Source organism: Salmo salar, chromosome 02 (assembly GCF_965601325.2).
Source record: "Salmo salar chromosome 02, fSalSal1, whole genome shotgun sequence".
Taxonomy (NCBI): Eukaryota; Metazoa; Chordata; class Actinopteri; order Salmoniformes; family Salmonidae; genus Salmo; species Salmo salar.
The window spans coordinates 17,106,935-17,126,321 of record NC_138292.1 but is presented as its reverse complement, the minus strand read 5'-3'; the positions used below and the strand labels follow the sequence as shown (position 1 = coordinate 17,126,321).

At 41.5% G+C, this 19,387-nt stretch overlaps 1 protein-coding gene across 1 annotated transcript; it reads right to left on the bottom strand.

Moving 5' to 3' along the window:
* Positions 1-2,778: 2,778 nt before the first annotated feature.
* On the bottom strand, positions 2,779-17,446 carry LOC106575366 (extracellular matrix protein 1). Its single transcript, XM_014151857.3, has 8 exons — positions 17,158-17,446; positions 16,321-16,386; positions 15,885-16,213; positions 15,091-15,278; positions 5,781-6,066; positions 5,128-5,336; positions 3,797-3,884; positions 2,779-3,563 (listed from the first exon to the last, which is right to left on the bottom strand). Exons 1-8 carry the CDS (start codon positions 17,216-17,218, stop codon positions 3,375-3,377), a joined length of 1,416 nt encoding a protein of 471 aa, XP_014007332.3. The 5' UTR covers positions 17,219-17,446; the 3' UTR covers positions 2,779-3,374.
* Positions 17,447-19,387: the final 1,941 nt, after the last annotated feature.

The following is a 19,387-nucleotide window of genomic DNA, read 5'->3' as shown; positions in this document are numbered from 1 at the left end:
CTGCCACGCCCTGACCAAACTACAATGACAAATAACCCCTTTTACTGGTCAGGACGTGACACACACACTTCTGCAGTCGGCAGCTCTGGCAGCGGTTGCGGCTGGCTCTGTCTATAGGACAGTTACTTGGTCTGGAACAGGAGTAGGACACACACAGCAGCTAACTACTCTGGAAAAAACCCTGAGGTGGAGAGAGGACCATTGACATAACCAATGGAACCCCTGGAAATAAGTCATCTGACCACACGGTTTGTTATGTCTGCTTGGTCAGAGTGAAATTAGGTGTGTAGTGCTGCAATCTCACCTTGCAGCCCTCGCAGATGACTCCTGATGATTTATCACCACAGATCTTTCCTCAGATTTGCTTTGTTAAAGTCCTCAGCTATAATAAATGCGGTCTCAGGATATATAGTTTCCAGTTCGCATAAAGTTCAGTGAAGTTCTTTGAGGGCCATCGCGGTATTGGCTTGAGGGGGAATATAAACGGCTGTGACTATAACCAAAGAATTCTCTTGTGAGGTAATACGAAAAATTGGATTGTGAGGTATTCTAGGTCGGGTGAACAAAAGGACTTGAGTTTTTGTGTGTTATCATAATCACACCATGAGTAGTTAATCATGAAACATACACCCCCGCCTTTCTTCTTCCCAGAGAGTTCTTTATTCCTGTCTGTACGATGTATTGAGATGGGTTCTCAATACATCGTACAGACAGTTAGCTGTATGTAAAAAGACAGTATATCCCGAGACAGCCATGTTTCCGTGAAACAGAGTATGTTACAATCCCTAATGTCTCTCTGGAAGGAGATTCTCGACCTGAGCTCATCTAATTTATTATCCAGAGAATGAACATTAGCAAGTAATACACTAGGAAGCAGTGGATGGTGTGTGCGCCTCCTGAGTCGGACTAGAAGTCCACTCCGAATACCTCTTCTCCGCCGGCGGTGTTTTGGATCAGCCTCTGGAATCAGATAAATTGCCCTGGGGGTACGAACAAAAGATCCAATTTGGGAAAGTCGTATTCCTGGTGGTAATGCTGGTGAGTTACCGCCACTCTGATATCCAAAAGTTATTTCCAGCTGTATGTAATAACACAAACATTTCCTGGGCTAATAATGTAAGAAATAACACACAAAAAGCAAAATACTGCAAAGTTGCTTGGGAGCTAGAAGCAGAACTGCCCTATTTGTCAGGCGCCATCTTGCCTATCAACTGTTCAGAGGAGACTGCGTGAATCAGGCCTTCATGGTCGAATTGCTGCAAAGAAACCACTACTAAAGGACACCAATAAGAAGAAGAGACTTGCTTGGGCCAAGAAAAATTAGCAAAGGACATTAGACCAGCGGAAATCTGTCCTTAGGTCTGATGAGTCCAAATTTGAGATTTTTGGTTCCAACCGGCGTGTCTTTGTGAGACGCAGAGTAGGTGAACTGATCATCTCTGCATGTGTAGTTCCCACCGTGAAGCATGGATGATGAGGTGTGATGGTGCTTTGCTGGTGACACTGTCTGTGTTTTATTTAGAAATCAAGGCACAGTTAACAAGTATGACTACCACAGCATTCTGCAGCGATACGCCATCCCATCTGGTTTGTGCTTAGTGGGACTATCATTTGTTTTTCAACAGGACAATGACCCAAAACACACCTCCAGGCTGTGTAAGGGCTAGAAGGAGAGTGATAGAGTGCTGCATCAGATGACCTGGCCTCCACAATCAGCCAACCTCAACCCATTTGAGATGGTTTGGGATGATTTGGACCACAGAGTGAAGGAAAAGCAGTCAACAAGTGCTCAGCATATGTGGGAACTCCTTCAAGACTGCTGTAAAAGCATTCCTCATGAAGCTGGTTGAGAGAATGCCAAGAGTGTGCAAAGCTGTCATCAAGGCAAAGGGTGGCTACTTGAAGAATCTCAAATATAAAATATATTTTGATTTGTTTAACACTTTGTTGGTTACTACATTATTTCATAGTGTCTTATTTCATAGTTTTGATGTCTTCACTATTATTCTACAATGTAGAAAGAGTCAAAATAAAGAAAAACCCTTCAATGAGTAGGTGTGTCCAAACTTTTGACTGGTACTGTATATAGTGAGAACACCCTGTAACATTTGTATGTGTGTGTTCATTGCCTTAGTTCGCAGTCCTGTATTCAGACTTAGATTCCCATAAAGCAATCAGGCTTGTTATTGTGGGACCGAAACAGACCTGTCTATTCTCATGACCTGACTCAAACTGGCTAGCTACTACAGTACCAAGGAAAGATCAACTGTAACAAACACTGTAGTCAAGCTGATAAGAGCCTGTACGATAACAGGCTTAGAAAGGTGAAGACTCTCCTGTCCTGACCCAGCGTCACTGGGGTAAGGTACACAGACTTCTGCAACCTGATTGGCTGAACGCAATATGCAACATCTGGGACTAACATTCTTAGCCACTCTAGCATGGTGGTGGAAAATTGCTTTCTTTATGAAACACTCAGTTCCCCGATTTTTTTCTTCTTCTGCCTTCTCGCCATTAAATCAAATTACGGAGGAAATCGATGCCTTTGCAGCCTGAATGGAGAATGTTTCATGTAATAACCGGTCCACTAAGGATACAAGTGTATATAACCGGCTTCATACAATGCCTTTGGACGGTAAGATGAAACGACTCAATGTCGCCATCTGCCAGGCTTTGGGCTAAACTCTGTGGCTGTGACAGCTAGTGAGGACCCTGTCTGTCTCTATTAATGCAAGTTCTACTACACTAACTTAGTCACACAGTCACTATAACATAAGGTCCACTTCCATCAACATTTCAGTTTATTCAAATAATAATTTCAATGTTGTTCATGTGTCAGATAACGACAAATTACAATAACTGGCAGTGCTTCACTCCAAAATGATTAAGACATATTCTAGAAAGATTTATTTCAAACGTTAGAAATAGAACAGGACAACTGGACTAGCAGTTCTGGAACTATATGAAAAATACAACTAACAAATCTGAAACATATCTGCTTTTCAAAACAAATCACCATTTGAATTACCACTTATTTTTTATATTCGTATCAGCTCTCTGTGTTCTATCATTATAACACCCTCTTAATGACAGACACTGACAGTAATACTGAAATATTATGTGCACTTGGATACCATATATTAATTGGTTGTCATCTGGCCATGCTAGAAAATATGGAATAAATGGCACTTTCTAACTATAAATTCTGCTTACTCTTACCCACACCCTATCCCCTGTTTGACTAAATCATGCACTTGCTCAACAGTTCTTCTGTATTAGCAAATTCTATCCTTTCATGGTCATCTAGTGACTACTGCAGAAATCCCCTGACCGCCAATTCGGATTGGCCCACTGCCATCAGAGTAAAAACAAAATCAGGTGAGGAGGAATTTCCTCTTTCTGAGGTGTGGGGACTTGGTTGCCTTGGTGATGGCATTCATGAGCAGTCTGGAGAGGCACATAGAGGAGTCCTGGGAGAAGGAGGAGGAAGGGCAGGACTTCTGCAAGACAGCGGAAGAGGAGGGCTTCCCCTCAAGACAGCGTCTCTGCGACAGCATCAATAGCTGGGTTCACAGTCAAAGAGAGAAATTATGAAAACAACAATATCAAAAAGCCTGCAATATGCAAAGAGCCACAATATAAAAATAAAATTGTTTATAACTAACTTAACTCGCAGTCTAAGATCCTGTAGACACTTGATGGCCAATCATGTTCATTTTATCCCAATGGGACAACCTGGTTAATATGAGATATGGGGTTGTCTGAGTGAACCTGCATTATTAAGTGTCGAACTCACCTGTATCTGAACACATGCAGTTCTCTGGTCTGCTGGCAGGGGGCAGCATTGGACCACTAAGTTCTGGACAGGAAGAGCCAAAGGGAACCTGAGAGACCAGATTGCAAGATTATCTCAGTATACTACATCTTTGTTTTACTCGATAATCAAATCAGTCAAAGGGCTTTGTTAGACAGATATGTACAAATGTGCTTGGATCAAACTAGCTGCTGTAATAAGATACTTGTGAAAGTTATTCTATACTGGTCTTTGATACAATGCAAATCTGGAATTTTAATGTCATTAACCACGTTTCCATCCACAGTTTTTATGCGAGTAAGCTCATACCATATAAAACAAAACCACAACAACTGTAATGGAAACAGGAATTGTTCGTAAAATTGTATAAATACTGACAGATAATTTGTTCGCTTGACATGGTGGGATCTTTTCGTCTGTAAAATTAGTTATGTGAGAAATGGCGGTGGAAATGCCTTTATGCGCAAGTATTGATATAATAACCATCATATCAATGTAAACTTGCAGTCACTCGATAATATGGTGTGTGGTCCTTCCACTACGACACAGGAAACTATGCAGTTTATTAGGCTACAGATTAAATAAATGATGAACTTCACAGGGTGGTGAAGATGCACAGTGATGCTCCTTTCCAGTAAATATCGAGGGTTTTATTCTGGTGACATGATGATCGATGCTTGGCTGCCGTTTGAAAAATATATATATTCTCACTGTTATCCATAATAATATCATCATCTAGACTAGCCTACCCGCACTGTATCCGTTTGCTAGAGCGCATGTGCCAAGACCAGAGTGGGCACATATACTATTTATAACAACCGTTTTTGTGACAAATCTATCGGTAGAGTTGGAAATATGATGGAGACACAGTGAACTTCAGATTTGTATTCGGTACATGACATGTTAAGGGAAAAGTACCTTTTGTGTGCACTACAAAAATCAGCAACAACTCAGTTTGGTGAAAACATACCACTGGTGGGAAAATGGCAATATTTAAAATCTGTCACCAACTGGATCGAATCCTAGCTACAGTCACCATCAACTACAGTGAAATGTACCCTTTCTGAAAGTTCTGGTTCTGTCACCCAGAAAGATAAACAATCAGGTTGGGCAGCATAAAAATGTGACTGAGGAGGAAAAAGGTCAAATTAAAAACACACACACACACACACACACACACACACACACACACACACACACACACACACACACACACACACACACACACACACACACACACACACACACACACACACACACACACACACACACACACACACACACACACACACTAATCCTAAACAAACCCTTACTTCTTGATGATCTTGTATGTTTCACAGATGTGTCCGAGGTTGTGGGTCTGAGGTGCGGCAGAGTCAAGCTTTTGGTCATAGTCTGAATGAGGGGCGCGGGAGGAGAAACAGGTGTACCTCTTCTCACCTTCTCCCACATCACAACAGGAGGTGTTGTGACCCCTCCCCTTCTGCTCTTCCTCACAGAACCTGTCAAGCACCTTACGCCACTAAGAGAGAGGTGGAGAGATGTACTGTAAACACTTGAATTGATCAACACTCGAACTGTACATCTAAGCTTGTTCTGCACTCTGAATGCCAGGGGAGAACCTTAATGCCTGCAAAACCATGTATAGATCTGCACACAAAAAGATACCTAAAAAAACGATGTATTATTGTTCACTGTAGAGGATAGTTTATACAGATGTTTCGGTTTATCAGCCTTCTTCAGTGTAGGTATGAATGGGATCCTTATTTTTCCCACATTGACAAGTGCAGGTAGGCAGGCCATAACACGCACACACACACACACACACACACACACACACACACACACACACACACACACACACACACACACACACACACACACACACACACACACACACACACACACACACACACACACACACACACACACACACACACACACACACACACACCATGCTCCTTACCTTTCCCTCAGCACAGGGCAGCACGTCCTCCTGTCCCTTACAACAGTGTTTGAATCCTCTCTCCAGCCGGTTCATGGCCTTTGATTGGTGGTCCAGGCAGCCAAAGCCTGTACGTGGCAGGCACTTGGTGGAGGAGAGGGGTCGGTGGTTGTGTAGGCAGCAGAGCAATTCAATGTTGTCGGAAGTGGGGCGTCCAGGGGGGAAGCTGATGTCAGAGTCTCTGGGAGTAGCTTGGGGGCTCTCCTTGTGCACCTCCCCTCTGACAGCACATGGACCAGGCTGGGACCTGGGAGGAAAGGACACAATACATGTAGTCATTAGTTGCCAGGGCTGTGGCGGTCATGACATTTTGTCAGCCTGTGATTGTCATGCAAATGACTGCCAGTCTCATGGTAATTGAAGTTAATTAACATTAACACGTTTAGCATCTCCTGGCTTCCACACATAGCCTACAAGCCACTGATGCAGACCTTTGGAACATCTACATTTTAAGAAGTCTAATAAATCCATTTAATATAGCCTACACCATCACAATAAATCCAGGATTTATTTTAGACAGGTTTAAAGAAACATGATATGACGAAAATGTAGTCTCTTTCAGATTAACAGAATAGCATACTTTGAGTTGTCCTTATGTTAGGTCCTGATCTGGCTATGCCATATGGCTGTGGGCTACACTAGTTCATTTAGCAGAAAATCTTTTCTTAGAATTCTGTGGCATTGTTTTATATTATGAAGAATACAAATGAACATAGCTGAATAAAATAGAAAGGATATTTTCTCCAAATGATTTACGAGGGAATGAACACATGCTGCTATTCTGTGTTGAGCGGTTAACAAAGAAACAGGTCCTCCTGTATGCTTAATGTTTTGTTGTTAATGCAACTTTAGTTGTGATATACAGTACCAGTCAAAAGTTTGGACACACCTACTCATTCAAGGGTTTTTCTTTATTTTTACTATTTTCTACATTATAGAATAATAGTGAAGACATCAAAACTATGAAATAACACATATGGCATCATGCAGTAACCAAAAACGTGTTAAGCAAATCAAAATATATTTGAGATTCTTCAAAGTAGCCACCCTTTGCCTTGATGACAGCTTTGCACATTCTTAGCATTCTCTCAACCAGCTTCATGAGGTTGTCATCTGGAATGCATTTAAATTAACAGGTGTGCCTTGTTAATATATGGAATTTCTTTCCTTCTTAATGCGTTTGAGCCAATCAGTTGTGTTGTGACAAGGTAGGGTTGGTATACAGAAGATAGCCATATTTTGTAAAAGACCAAGTCCATATTATGACAAGAACAGCTCAAATAAGCAAAGAGAAATGACAGTCCATCATTACTTTAAGACATGAAGGTCTGTCTATCTGGAAAATTTCAAGAACTTTGAAAGTTTCTTCAAGTGCAGTCGCAAAAGCCATCAAGCGCTATGATGAAACTGGCTCTCATGAGGACCGCCACAGGAAAGGAAGACCCAGAGTTACCTCTGCTGCAGAAGATATGTTCATTAGAGTTACCAGCCTCAAAAATTGCAGGCCAAATAAATGCTTCACAGAGTTCAAGTAACAGACACATCTCAACATCAACTGTTCAGAGGAGACTGCGTGAATCAGGTCTTCATGGTCGAATTGCTGCAAAGAAACCACTACTAAAGGGCACCAATAAGAAGAAGAGACTTGATGGGCGAAGAAACACAAAAAATGGACATTAGACCGGTGGAAATCTATCCTTTGGTCTGATGAGTCCAAATTTGAGATTTTTGGTTCCAACCGGCGTGTCGTTGTGAGACACAGAGTAAGTGAACGGATTATCTCTGCATTTGTGGCTCCTACCGTGAAGCATGGAGAATGTGGTGTGACGGTGTGGGGGTGCTTTGCTGGTGACACTGTCAGTGATTTGTTTTAGAATTCAAGGCACACTTAACCAGCATGGCTACCATAGCATTCTGCAGCGATACGCCATCCCACCTGGATGGCGTACAGGACAATGACCCAAAACACACCTCCAGGCTGTGTAAGGGCTATTTGACCAAGAAGGAGAGTGATGGAGTGCTGCATCAGATGACCTGGCCCCCACAATCAGCCAACCTCAACCCAACTGACATGGTTTGAGATGAGTTGGACCACAGAGTGAAGGAAAAGCAGCCAATAAGTGCTCAGCATATGTGGGAACTCCTTTAAGACTGTTGTAAAAGCATTCCTCATGAAGCTAGTTGAGAGAATGCCAAGAGTGTGCAAAGCTGTCATCAAGGCAAAAGGTGGCTACTTCGAAGAATCTCAAATATAAAATATATTTTGATTTGTTTAACACTTTTTTGGTTACTACATGATTCCATATGTGTTATTTCATAATTTAGATTTTTTTCACTATTATTCTACAATGTAGAAAATAGTAAAATAAAAAAGAAAGACCCTGGAATGAGTAGGTGTGTCCAAACTTTTGACTGGCTATATGTTTTGATGTTTAATACATTCTAAGGCTGCATGATGTGACTAATGATGATTTGAATAAACAAACGCATGAAAGTTATGTGCTCTGCTCTGTTTCTTCCACAGGCTGCACACACTTCATCAGTCTCTCATTCACAATTTGACAAGCACTTGATCATATTCTCACCCATCAGACTATTCTCAACTTAATCTGGGGTTTACATATTGCCTACCAATATGTGTGAAATTACTTTTGATTAGAATGGTCCACAAAACAAAATACATGTCATCCGTAGCCTGCACTTCAATAGTGAATAGCGAATGGAGGTTATGTGCAGTTACTGTATGTTTTTAAAATGCAAGCATAGGCGGCGCATCCATAAGGCTAGGAGAAGCTTTTCCTAAAGTAAATTGAATGAAATTGCCAAAATTATATAGCCTAAATAGCATACTCCTGTCTATACAGAAATAAATTAAATCACTCAAAATAGGCTACTAAAGCATGATTTGGCCACAGAGGATATTTATTTTGTTGTGGATTGTTTTAAATAGACTTGCCTACAGTCGGTAGGAAAGGCAACGCGCAATTTGGGCAGATTATTGTTGAGTTGCGACTATCTGTGAAAAGTAGAGGCCAAGCCAGGCATATCGCAGTATTTCAAAATACAATTGTGGGAAAACGTAGTTTGGAAAGCAAATGGTTATCGCTGTAAAGAGAAGACAATGAAAGGACTAATCTGTCTTTTAGTTATCAAAATTCTCAATTTAATTGAGCGAACAACAGTAAAGCCTATTTTATTGGAACCAGCCGAGAGCAACAGCAATATCCTTGGTGAGTGCACATTGCGCATATTCACAATTTTTCAGTACTACTTTAAAGTTTGTTTTTGGACAATAATTTCCTCCTCCAGTTTAGATGGACGTCATATTCTATTTATGTCTCCCCTTCTCATAGGCCTATTACATGGACAATGTCGTTTTTAATTGATATTTCTGTCACTGTCAGCAGAATAGGCTACCCTTTAATTTGTCCTATTAAAAAAAGATTCTGCTAATGTCTCCAGTCATATATAAAGTGTAGTAGAATGGCATGAAATGTGTTTATAAAAGGTCACATTTTTCACATTCAAAGAAAGAAGAAATGTAGGCCTATCTGATATAGCCTAGACATACTCTAAGCCAGTAGGTTCCCAAATGTTTTATAGTCCCGTACCCCTTTGTAAGAATATGTTGAAGATAAATACACAATGCAGAGTACAAGAGGTCAAGAGGACGAGAGTCAACAGAGCACTAACGATCAATGGAAAGTGTTTTTTTTCTGTAATATGGAATTAATGAGCAATGGGTCAGAGAAATGGAATCAATTTGTCTATACAGTGAGCCTGAAATAGGATACTTGTGATTTGACCATTGGCTTAGTTTTATTGCAAGGAATTCTAATTGGTCAACCACAGGCTAGGGCTCGGATATAAAACTACATGCTGTCCCTTTGCTCTGTGGAGAGAACCACATGAGAGGATCACGGTAGGAGCATCACTGAGGACAGGGGGAGAATGAATATCTACCTCCCCCCATGATTTGTTCTCTTTGAATAAACCTATTTTCCTCCCCCTGATTTGCTTTGGGGTTTGTCTTCTTGAAGAATATCATCAACTGCTAATGTAATCGATGTGTAATGGCTAGCTAGTTAGCGGGATGCGCGCTAATAGCGTTTCAATCGGTGACGTCACTCGCTCTGAGACCTTGAAGTAATTGGTCCCCTTGCTCTGCAAGGGCCGTGGCTTTTGTGGAGCGATGGGTAACGATGCTTCGAGGGTGGCTGTTCTCGATGTGTGCAGAGGGTCCCTGGTTCGAGCCCAGGCAGGGGCGAGGAGAGGGACAGAAGATATACTGTCACACTAACACCTTCAAACATTCAACCTCCAGCTGTGTACCCCCTCTAGCACCTGGGTCAGCGCACTCTCAAATGTTGTTTTTTGCCATCATCGTAAGCCTGCCACACATACGATACATTTATTAAACATAAGAATGAGTGTGAGTTTTTGTCACAACCCGGCTCGTGGGAACTGACAAAGAGCTCTTATAACACCAGGGCACAAATAATAATATAATAATAATCAATAATTTTTCTCTTTATTTAACCATCTTACATATAAACCTTATTTGTTAATCGAAAATTGTGAATAACTCACCACAGGTTAATGAGAAGAGTGTGCTTGAAAGGATGCACATAACTCTGCAATGTTGGGTTGCATTGGAGAGAGTCTCAGTCTTAAATCATTTTCCACACACAGTCTGTGCCTGTATTTAGTTTTCATGCTAGTGAGGGCTGAGAATCCACTCTCACATAGGTACGTGGTTGCAAAGGGCATCAGTGCCAAGGCAGGATAATCTGAGTGCAGCCCAATCCATAAATCTGGCAGTGGCTTCTGATTTAAATTCAATTTTCACAGAACCGCTTGTTGCAATTTCGATGAGGCTCTCATGTTCAGATAACGGTAAGTGAACTGGAGGCAGGGCATGAAAGGGATAACAAATCCAATTGTTTGTGTCATCCGTTTCGGGAAAGTACCTGCGCAATTGCGCACCCAACTCACTCAGGTGCTTCGCTATATCACATTAGATATCGTCCGTAAGCTTGAGCTCATTTGCACACAAAAAAATCATACAATGATGGAAAGACCTGTGTGTTGTCCTTGTTAATGCAGACAGAATAGAGCTCCAACTTCTAAATCATAGCCTCAATTTTGTGGCAGTATCAAATGTATGTGAACCGGAGAATATTTGCACAAATAAAAAGGCCACTCCAGGACCTTAATGTGCTTCTTCTTGAGCCACTCCTTTGTTGCCTTGGCTGTGTGTTTTGGGTCATTATCATGCTGGAATACCCATCCACGACCCATTTTCAATGCCCTGGCTGAGGGAAGGATGTTCTCACCCAAGATTTGATGGTACATGGCCCCGTCCATCGTCCCTTTGATGCGGTGAAGTTGTCCTGTCCCCTTAGCAGAAAAACACCCCCAAAGCATCATGTTTCTACCTCCATGTTTGCATGGTGGAGATGGTGTTCTTGGGGTCATAGGCAGCATTCCTCCTCCTCCAAACACAGCGAGTTGAGTTGATGCCAAAGAGCTCCATTTTGGTCTCATCTGACCACAACACTTTCACCAGTTGTCCTCTGAATCATTCAGATGTTCATTGGCAAACTTCAGACGGGCATGTATATGAATTCTTGAGCAGGGGGACCTTGCGGGCGCTGCAGGATTTCAGTCCTTCACGGCGTAGTGTGTTACCAATTGTTTTCTTGGTGACTATGGTCCCAGCTGCTTTGAGATCATTGTCAAGGTCCTCCCATGTTGTTCTGGGCTGATTCCTCACCGTTCTCATGATCATTGCAACCCCACGAGGTGAGATCTTGCATGGAGCCCCAGGCCGAGGGATATTGACAGTTCTTTTGTGTTTCTTCCATTTGCGAATAATCACACCAAATGTTGTCACCTTCTCACCAAGCTGCTTGGCGATGGTCTTGTAGCCCATTCCAGCCTTTTGTAGGTCTGCAATCTTGTCCCTGACATCCTTGGAGAGCACTTTGGTCTTGGCCATGGTGGAGAGTTTCGAATCTGATTGATTGATTGCTTCTGTGGACAGGTGTCTTTTTTACAGGTAACAAGCTGCGGTTAGGAGCACTCCCTTTAAACAGCGTTTGACATGCTTCTAAGTACGGTAATGGAACATTTTGACTTTTTTGTCTCGAAATGAGCTCGCGCGTTACCCTTTGGATAGTGACCTGAACGCACGAACAAAACGGAGGTATATGGACATAACTATGGATTATTTGGAACAAAAACAACATTTCTTGTGGAAGTAGCAGTCCTGGGAGTGCATTCTGACGAAGATCAGCAAAGGTAATACAATATTTCTAATACTGATTCTGAGTTTAGTTTGCCCCGAACTTGGCGGGTGTCAAAATAGCTAGCCGTGATGGCTGAGCTATGTACTCAGAATATAGAAAAATGTGCTTTAGCCGAAAAGCTATTTTAAAATCTGACATAGCGATTGTATAAAGGAGTTCTGTATCTATAATTCTTAAAATCATTTTTATATATTTTGTCAACGTTTATGATGAGTAATTTTGTAAATTCACCGGAAATTTTTGGTGGGAATACATGTTCTGAACATCACACGCCAATGTAAAAAGCTGTTTTTGGATATAAATATGAACTTGATTGAACAAAACATACATGTATTGTATAACATAATGTCCTAGGAGTGTCATCTGATAAAGATCATCAAAGGTTAGTGCTTCATTTAGCTGTGTTTTGGGTTTTTGTGACATATATGCTTGCTTGGAAAATGGCTGTGTGATTATTTTGGTCTACGCCTAGATGCAATTTAATGTGATTGGATGTTAATTATTTGACTAGGCTACCTGTATTTGACATTGTGTTGTTATTTCGCTGAACACTAGATGGTTTACTTCTATTTTTGGCAGTGAAATGAGGCTACTCAGGAGAGAAAAAAAAACACCGAAATGTATAGCCCTGTTGGAAAATATAAATCGACTGTTTGAAAATGGGAAGAAAAAAAGTTTTTTTTACCCCAGTTTGGGAAGCTCTATGCTACACACGCACAGCCATGCATTATTAGCCTAAATTATGACCATGCAATCTACTATCACATTTCCAATAGTAGGCTATTTTACATAAGAAACAGCATTATATGCATGTAATGCATTATTATAAAAGGTGCATTTTTATGGTGAAAAATATCTTCCCCAAATATGAAACTCACGCACTGCCTATGTATGCCAGTTAGGCTACACCGGTTGTGAAGCAGATTCATGTGCTTAATTTTAAGAATTTAGACATAAATATATCAGCACAAGAAAGCTGTGATCCTCTTTTATATAGTGGCCAGTCAAAACTCTGTTTTCACACGCAACTCTGCAATGACTGGGTTTATAAGAGCACATGTTTCACTACGCTCTGTAGACTCTCTCTGTATGTGCTCTTCTTACCGTGTCCCAGGGGTTCTAGGTCTGTAGGCTATGTGCTCTCTTACCGTGTCCCAGGGGTTCTAGGTCTGTAGGCTATGTGCTCTCTTACCGTGTCCCAGGGGTTCTAGGTCTGTAGACTATGTGCTCTCTTACCGTGTCCCAGGGGTTCTAGGTCTGTAGGCTATGTGCTCTCTTACCGTGTCCCAGGGGTTCTAGGTCTGTAGGCTATGTGCTCTCTTACAGTGTCCCAGGGGTTCTAGGTGTGCATGCTGCGTTTGGAGTTATTTGGCCACGTTAGTTATGATACAAATCTTGTCAAAACATATAGGCCTATGGGCTAGACTACATGACGTGCGCGACTATGATTTGAAAAAGTTGCACAAAAAAAGCATGCGCTGTTTCTTGCCTTACTGCACATACTGGGCATCATTAACACATTATAATATTGTCACCCATTAGACTAGTTTAATCTTGTCTTTACATATACTAAATAGGGCTGCTCGATATATCGTGAACATATCGGAATCGGACGATATTAGCTAAAAATGCCAACATCGGTATCAGCCGATGTCTAGTTCAACGCCAAATTTGCAAAACCGATGTCAAAGCTGGCGTGCATACCTATTGCTCATCTCATATGTATATATTGTACGCTATACCATCTACTGCATCTTGCCATCTTGATGTAATGTATCACTAGCCACTTTAAACAATGTCACTTCATATAATGTTTTCATACCCTGCATTGCTCATCTCATATGTATATACTGTACTCTATACCATCTACTGCATCTTGCCTATGCCGTTCGGCCATCACTCATTTATATATTTTTATGTACATATTCGTATTCATTCCTTTACACTTGTGTGTACAAGGTAGTTGTGAAATTGTTAGGTTATATTACTTGTTAGATATTACTGCATGGTCGGAACTAGAAGCACAAGCACTTTGCTACACTTGCATTAACACCTGCTAACCATGTGTATGATACATTTGATTCGATTTGAACGAAGGTACATGACGTAATGACGCCACGTAAAATTTTGCGCTATATGTGCAACACAGCATTCCTAAACTAGCCCACAATGTATGCTGTGTGGATCGAGCAGTCAACAAGTAAACATTTCAGCAAGATAACTCAAAAGTGAAATCCATTAAAGCCAAGATAATGGAATTCATTGCCCTTGACAATCAACCGTTCTCTGTTAACAAGCCATTTGTGGAGTGGTTGAAAACAAGTTTTAATGACTCCAACCTAAGTGTATGTAAACTTCCGACTTCAACTGTACATGTACAAATTACCTCAACTAATCTGTACCCCCGCACTCTGACTCGGTACCGGTGCCCCCTGTATATAGCCTCTTTATTGTTATTCTTGTTGTGTTATCTTTTATTATTACTTTTTATTTTAGTCTACTTGGTAAATTTTCTTAACTCTTCTTGAACTGCACTGTTGGTTAAGGTCTTGTAAGTAAGCATTTCATGGTAAAGTCTACACTTGTTGTATTCGGCGCATGTGACAAATATAGTTTGATTTGATGTAAATACACTTAAATAGCAAATGGACGGCGCATTTCCCATGGTTAATATTCATGCAGCCACGCAGGCTATACTCCTGTTGTAAAGCGAAGCAATGTGCTTACTATTAGGAAAGTTGAGAAATAAATATAGTAGGCTTAGCCTATAGAAAGCTGATGGGATCCTCTTTTAATAGAGGCCCCAAAAAATCCTGCAATTGAAAAGCCTATAGAACTGTTGCGCAACATGAGCTCATGGGCTCTCATGACGGTCATGACTCGTTACCACCAGTGTGGCGGTAATACCGTCACCATAACAGCCCTGCCCTAAAACTAAAGTAAAACTCTCCCTCCCTTACTTGTGACATGTGTTGGGGTTAAAGGTGAAGCCAGGTTCAGGTATGGGGGTGGTCGGCAGGTAGGTTGCGTTTGGGTTTTCCCTATCGAAACAGCTCAGTCTGGCCCCGCCCTCTTTCAGGCAGCAGTGGTGGTGGTTTGTCTTCAATGAGAACTCAACAGCACAGAATGTGGACAGGGTCTGTTCCCACTGTAAGTGACATACACAAACATCAATTCACAGATGAAAAATAGAGGTAAAAGAAGTCCTAAAATGGTGAAGGTACAGCTTTAGTGGGCCTGACTCATAAACACCTTCCCTTCTACACAGCTACACAGCTATACATATAGACTCCAAGGCTGATCTGTTGTGTCTGTATGGGCTTTCCTTCTACTGAGTCTCATCTTCCCTGGACATCCTCTGTCCTCATCACTACTACTGTCTCGGGTTGGGTTAAATGCAGAAGACACATTTCAGTTGAATGCATTCAGTTGTACAACTGACTAGGTATCCCCCTTTTCCTTATATTCCCTAGACATCCTTTGTCCTCATCACTACTACTGTCTCATCTTCCCTAGACATCCTCTGTCCTCATCACTACTACTGTCTCATCTTCCCTAGACATCCTCTGTCCTCATCACTACTACTGTCTCATCTTCCCTAGACATCCTCTGTCCTCATCACTACTGCATCTGTGCACATAGAAGGTGGTTCTGTTGGTACACTAGGAGTGAATGGACCTAAACAGAACTGAACACAACACGAAAGGACAGAATGGAACAGGACAGAATCCAATGTTGCCACAGAAACACTCACCGCCTGTGTAACGCAGCACAGCGTCACTTCCTGGACCTGCTGTGTCCCGTTCCCATGGCAACATGCGCTGTACCAGGACTCTACCCGGTTGACTGCTTCAGCTCGATGACGAAAGTGGCCTCTGCCGTCCCGGGGGAGGGAGTAGGAAGGGTACCGGGGACGATGGCTGCTATGGAGACAGATGGCCTGGAGGTTCTTAGGGGACGGCCGGCCAGGGGGGAAGAGGAAACCGGGGTGGGAATCCCCAAACGAACGAGGCCCAGCCATTGTCCGAACTCCAGGTCTAAAGTCTGTGTTCAGGTGCGGGGTGATCTCCCTCTGGGTCATGTCTGGAAGACAGATATACGCACAGCACTGTGAGGGCATTGAAACACACACACAGTCACACACACACAGTCACACACACACGTATATATACAATACATGTCACACTAACTTTGCAGGAAATCCTCTATGTCAAAGGAGGCCACTCTCTGTAACATGTCAGGAAGGGATCTGTTATCTGTGGAAGGGATGAGAGAATGTAAACACACACGCCCACACATACTAGTTAATAAATAAGCCATAGCACTCTGACCATGTGATGTCAGTACTGTTGTCTACCACCTAGATTTTTGGAAATCAGAATACTTAAAGCTAATATGTAACTTTTTGGGTGACCCAATTCACATAGAAATGTGACTTATAGATCTGTTATTCTCATTGAAAGCAAGTCTATAAAGCGGAAGATCTGTTCTATGTGTACTATTTCTATGATTCCCATTTCTTAAGTTACATTTTTGCTTCTGGTTTTGTTTACCAGCTTCAAACAGCTGAAAATACAAATATTTTTGGTTATTGAAAATGTATTACATAGCGGTTTAGATGGTACAATGATTCTCTACACTATACATTGCTTGTTTTGTCACAAACTGAAATTAGGCTAACTATTTGAATTTTATCAAGCAGGAAATTGCGGAGCGACTTCTGTATATTGCACCTTTAATTAACATGGTGTGAATTCTCTAGTCTAGATTTTTGTTACACCTAGAATAATAGTTATGCTGTTAGTAGACTTGGACAAAGTTGTTCCACGCTAAACTGGTGGAATAGAATGTATCACGTCCAACAAATGTTTTTCTTCATGATCTTGATAGGGCATAAAAATGGCCTCTTCTGTGCACTTCTAACAGACCATGCACAAACAGAAGGGGAGCCATAAACACATACCAGGACATAAAACAACGACAGAAAGAACTGATGACTACATGCAAAAATCTTGTAGGGTACAAACCTTCAGACGCGCACACCAGCACTAATGCACACCAGCAGGCTAGAGCCCAAGACCAACCCATTTTGAGTACTGACACGGGAGTTATCCTTGTCCTCTTTCACTGGACTGTTTCAACTCCCTCTGTTTTGCCCTCTTTCACCCCCCACTCTCTTTCCCTGTGTTTAGCAAAGTTGTTCCAAAGCCACGCCAAGTACAGGAAACTACTCGACAAATGACAGCTGGAGTCCCTTCTTTTCAAACCGTTATGTCCTTTTGGAGTGGTATGAAACAGAGAATGAGTGTGTAAGAGCTGTGAGAGAGCATAAATACATGTATGGTTGTTTTGTGATTGGAGGAAAAAGAAGGAGGATATTTTCCCACCATTAGTCAGCAGTGCTATGTATTCATGGATGGAAGCCAGTCTCCCCCCCCCCCCAAAATTGACCAATAACAAAATAAATATTTGTCATTTCGCAAGAGGTTGAAAATATCACACTACGGAAAGCAACTGATCGTGCGAAGCAGCGCCTCTCTGTATTTGTAATATCGAATGCAAGGGAAGCTAGCAAGCATTTGGTCTTCCTTGATAAAACACTTATAAAATAATAGCTGTGTTGAACTAAACCTAGTGAGCTCAACTGTGAATGGTCCTGGCACACCATGTAACGCCCTGGCCATAGAGAGGGGTTTTTTGTTCTTTATTTTGGTTAGGCCAGGGTGTTACATTGGGTGGGCGTTCTATGTTCGTTTTCTAGGTTTTTTGTATTTCTTTGTTTTGGGCCGTGTGTGGCTCCCAATCAGGCACAGCTGTAGTTCGTTGTTGTTGATTGGGAGTCACACATAAGGAGCATGTTTTTCCTTTGGGTTTTGTGGGTAATTGTTTCTGTTAGTGTTTTGCACCTGACAGGACTGTTTGGCTGTCGGTTTTTCTTATTTTTGTATAGTGTTCTTTCTGCTATTAAATATTCAATGATGAACACTAACTCCGCTGCACCTTGGTCTACTCTCTCTCACGACAGCCGTTACACACCAAAAAGTGTCAAGGAAACAAGTTTGGATTTGGCTGCAGTCCAATGACATCACGTCACATCCAGAGTCAAATGTCATTGACAGAAACAATTTGAATCTTGTTGTGTTGTTGTCCTCCAGTGACTAGCTAGCTAAAATTGTCCCTTTCCTAAATTAGCCATGGATGAATATAGGGATTTGGACTTGTGGTTTTACTTAATTCTCCATATTGGCCAATGATTATGACAGCGATTCTGATCCAACCATAAAATGGATTGTGTCTCTTGCCTGAGAGGATGGCAGTTCAATATGTAGCTAGATGTAGAAGGCCAATGTTAACCAGCTGGCTCATCGTTTCCCATGAGAGCAAGTTAGGCTAGCGAGCAAGCATTATAGCCAGGTAGCCTAGGACAACAAAAAATAAAAGCGTGTACTGTATGACAGAGTCATAGAACGTTTCGTCCACATGGAAGAGAGGAGGCATTGCTAGAAATGTGACTTATAGATCTGTTATTCTCATTGGACAGTGTAGTTAGATTAAGAATTTAAGCCTTCTGCCAATATCAGATATGTCTATGTCCTGGGAAATGTTCTTGTTACTTACAACCTAATGCTAATCGCATTAGCCTACGTTAGCTCAACCGGCCCGTGGGGGACCCACCGATCCCGAAGAAGTTTAAGAAAGAGCTTCATAGATAAAGCGCACATAGAACAGATCTTCCGCTTCTTAGAGTTGCTTTCAATTTACAGTAGCTATTACAGTGAAATAATACCATGCTATTGTTGGAGGAGAGTGCACAGTTATGAACTTAAAGTTATTAATAAACCAATTAGGCACATTTCGGCAGTCTTGAGACAAAACTTTGAACAGAAATGCAGTGGTTCATTGGAGTGGTTCATCAGTCTAAAACTTTGCACATCCACTGCTGCCATCAGTGGCCAAAATATAAATTACGCCTGGGCTGGAATAATACATTATGGCCTTTCTCTTGCATTTCAAAGATGACGGTACAAAAAAATACAAAAAACGGCTGTTTTTTTCTTTGTAGTATTTTTTACCAGATCTAATGTGTTATATTCTCTTACTTTCATTTAACATTTCCACAAACTTCAAATTGTTTCCTTTCAAATGGTATCAAGAATATGCATACCTTTGCTTCAATGCCTGAGACAGGCAGTTAGATTTGGGTATGTCATTTTAAGCGAAAATTGGAAAAAAAAGGAATGATCCTAAAAAGGTTTT

Excerpts from the sequence above, each read along its gene's own strand:
- LOC106575366 (XM_014151857.3), bottom strand. The coding sequence starts at position 17,218 with ATGGGTTGGTCTTGGGCTCTAGCCTGCTGGTGTGCATTAGTGCTGGTG. Across the intron at positions 15,279-15,884 it reads TGTGCTGCGTTACACAGGCG|TGGGAACAGACCCTGTCCAC; the intron begins GTGAGTGTTTCT and ends TGTCACTTACAG. Across the intron at positions 3,564-3,796 it reads CTGCATGTGTTCAGATACAG|CTATTGATGCTGTCGCAGAG; the intron begins GTGAGTTCGACA and ends CTGTGAACCCAG.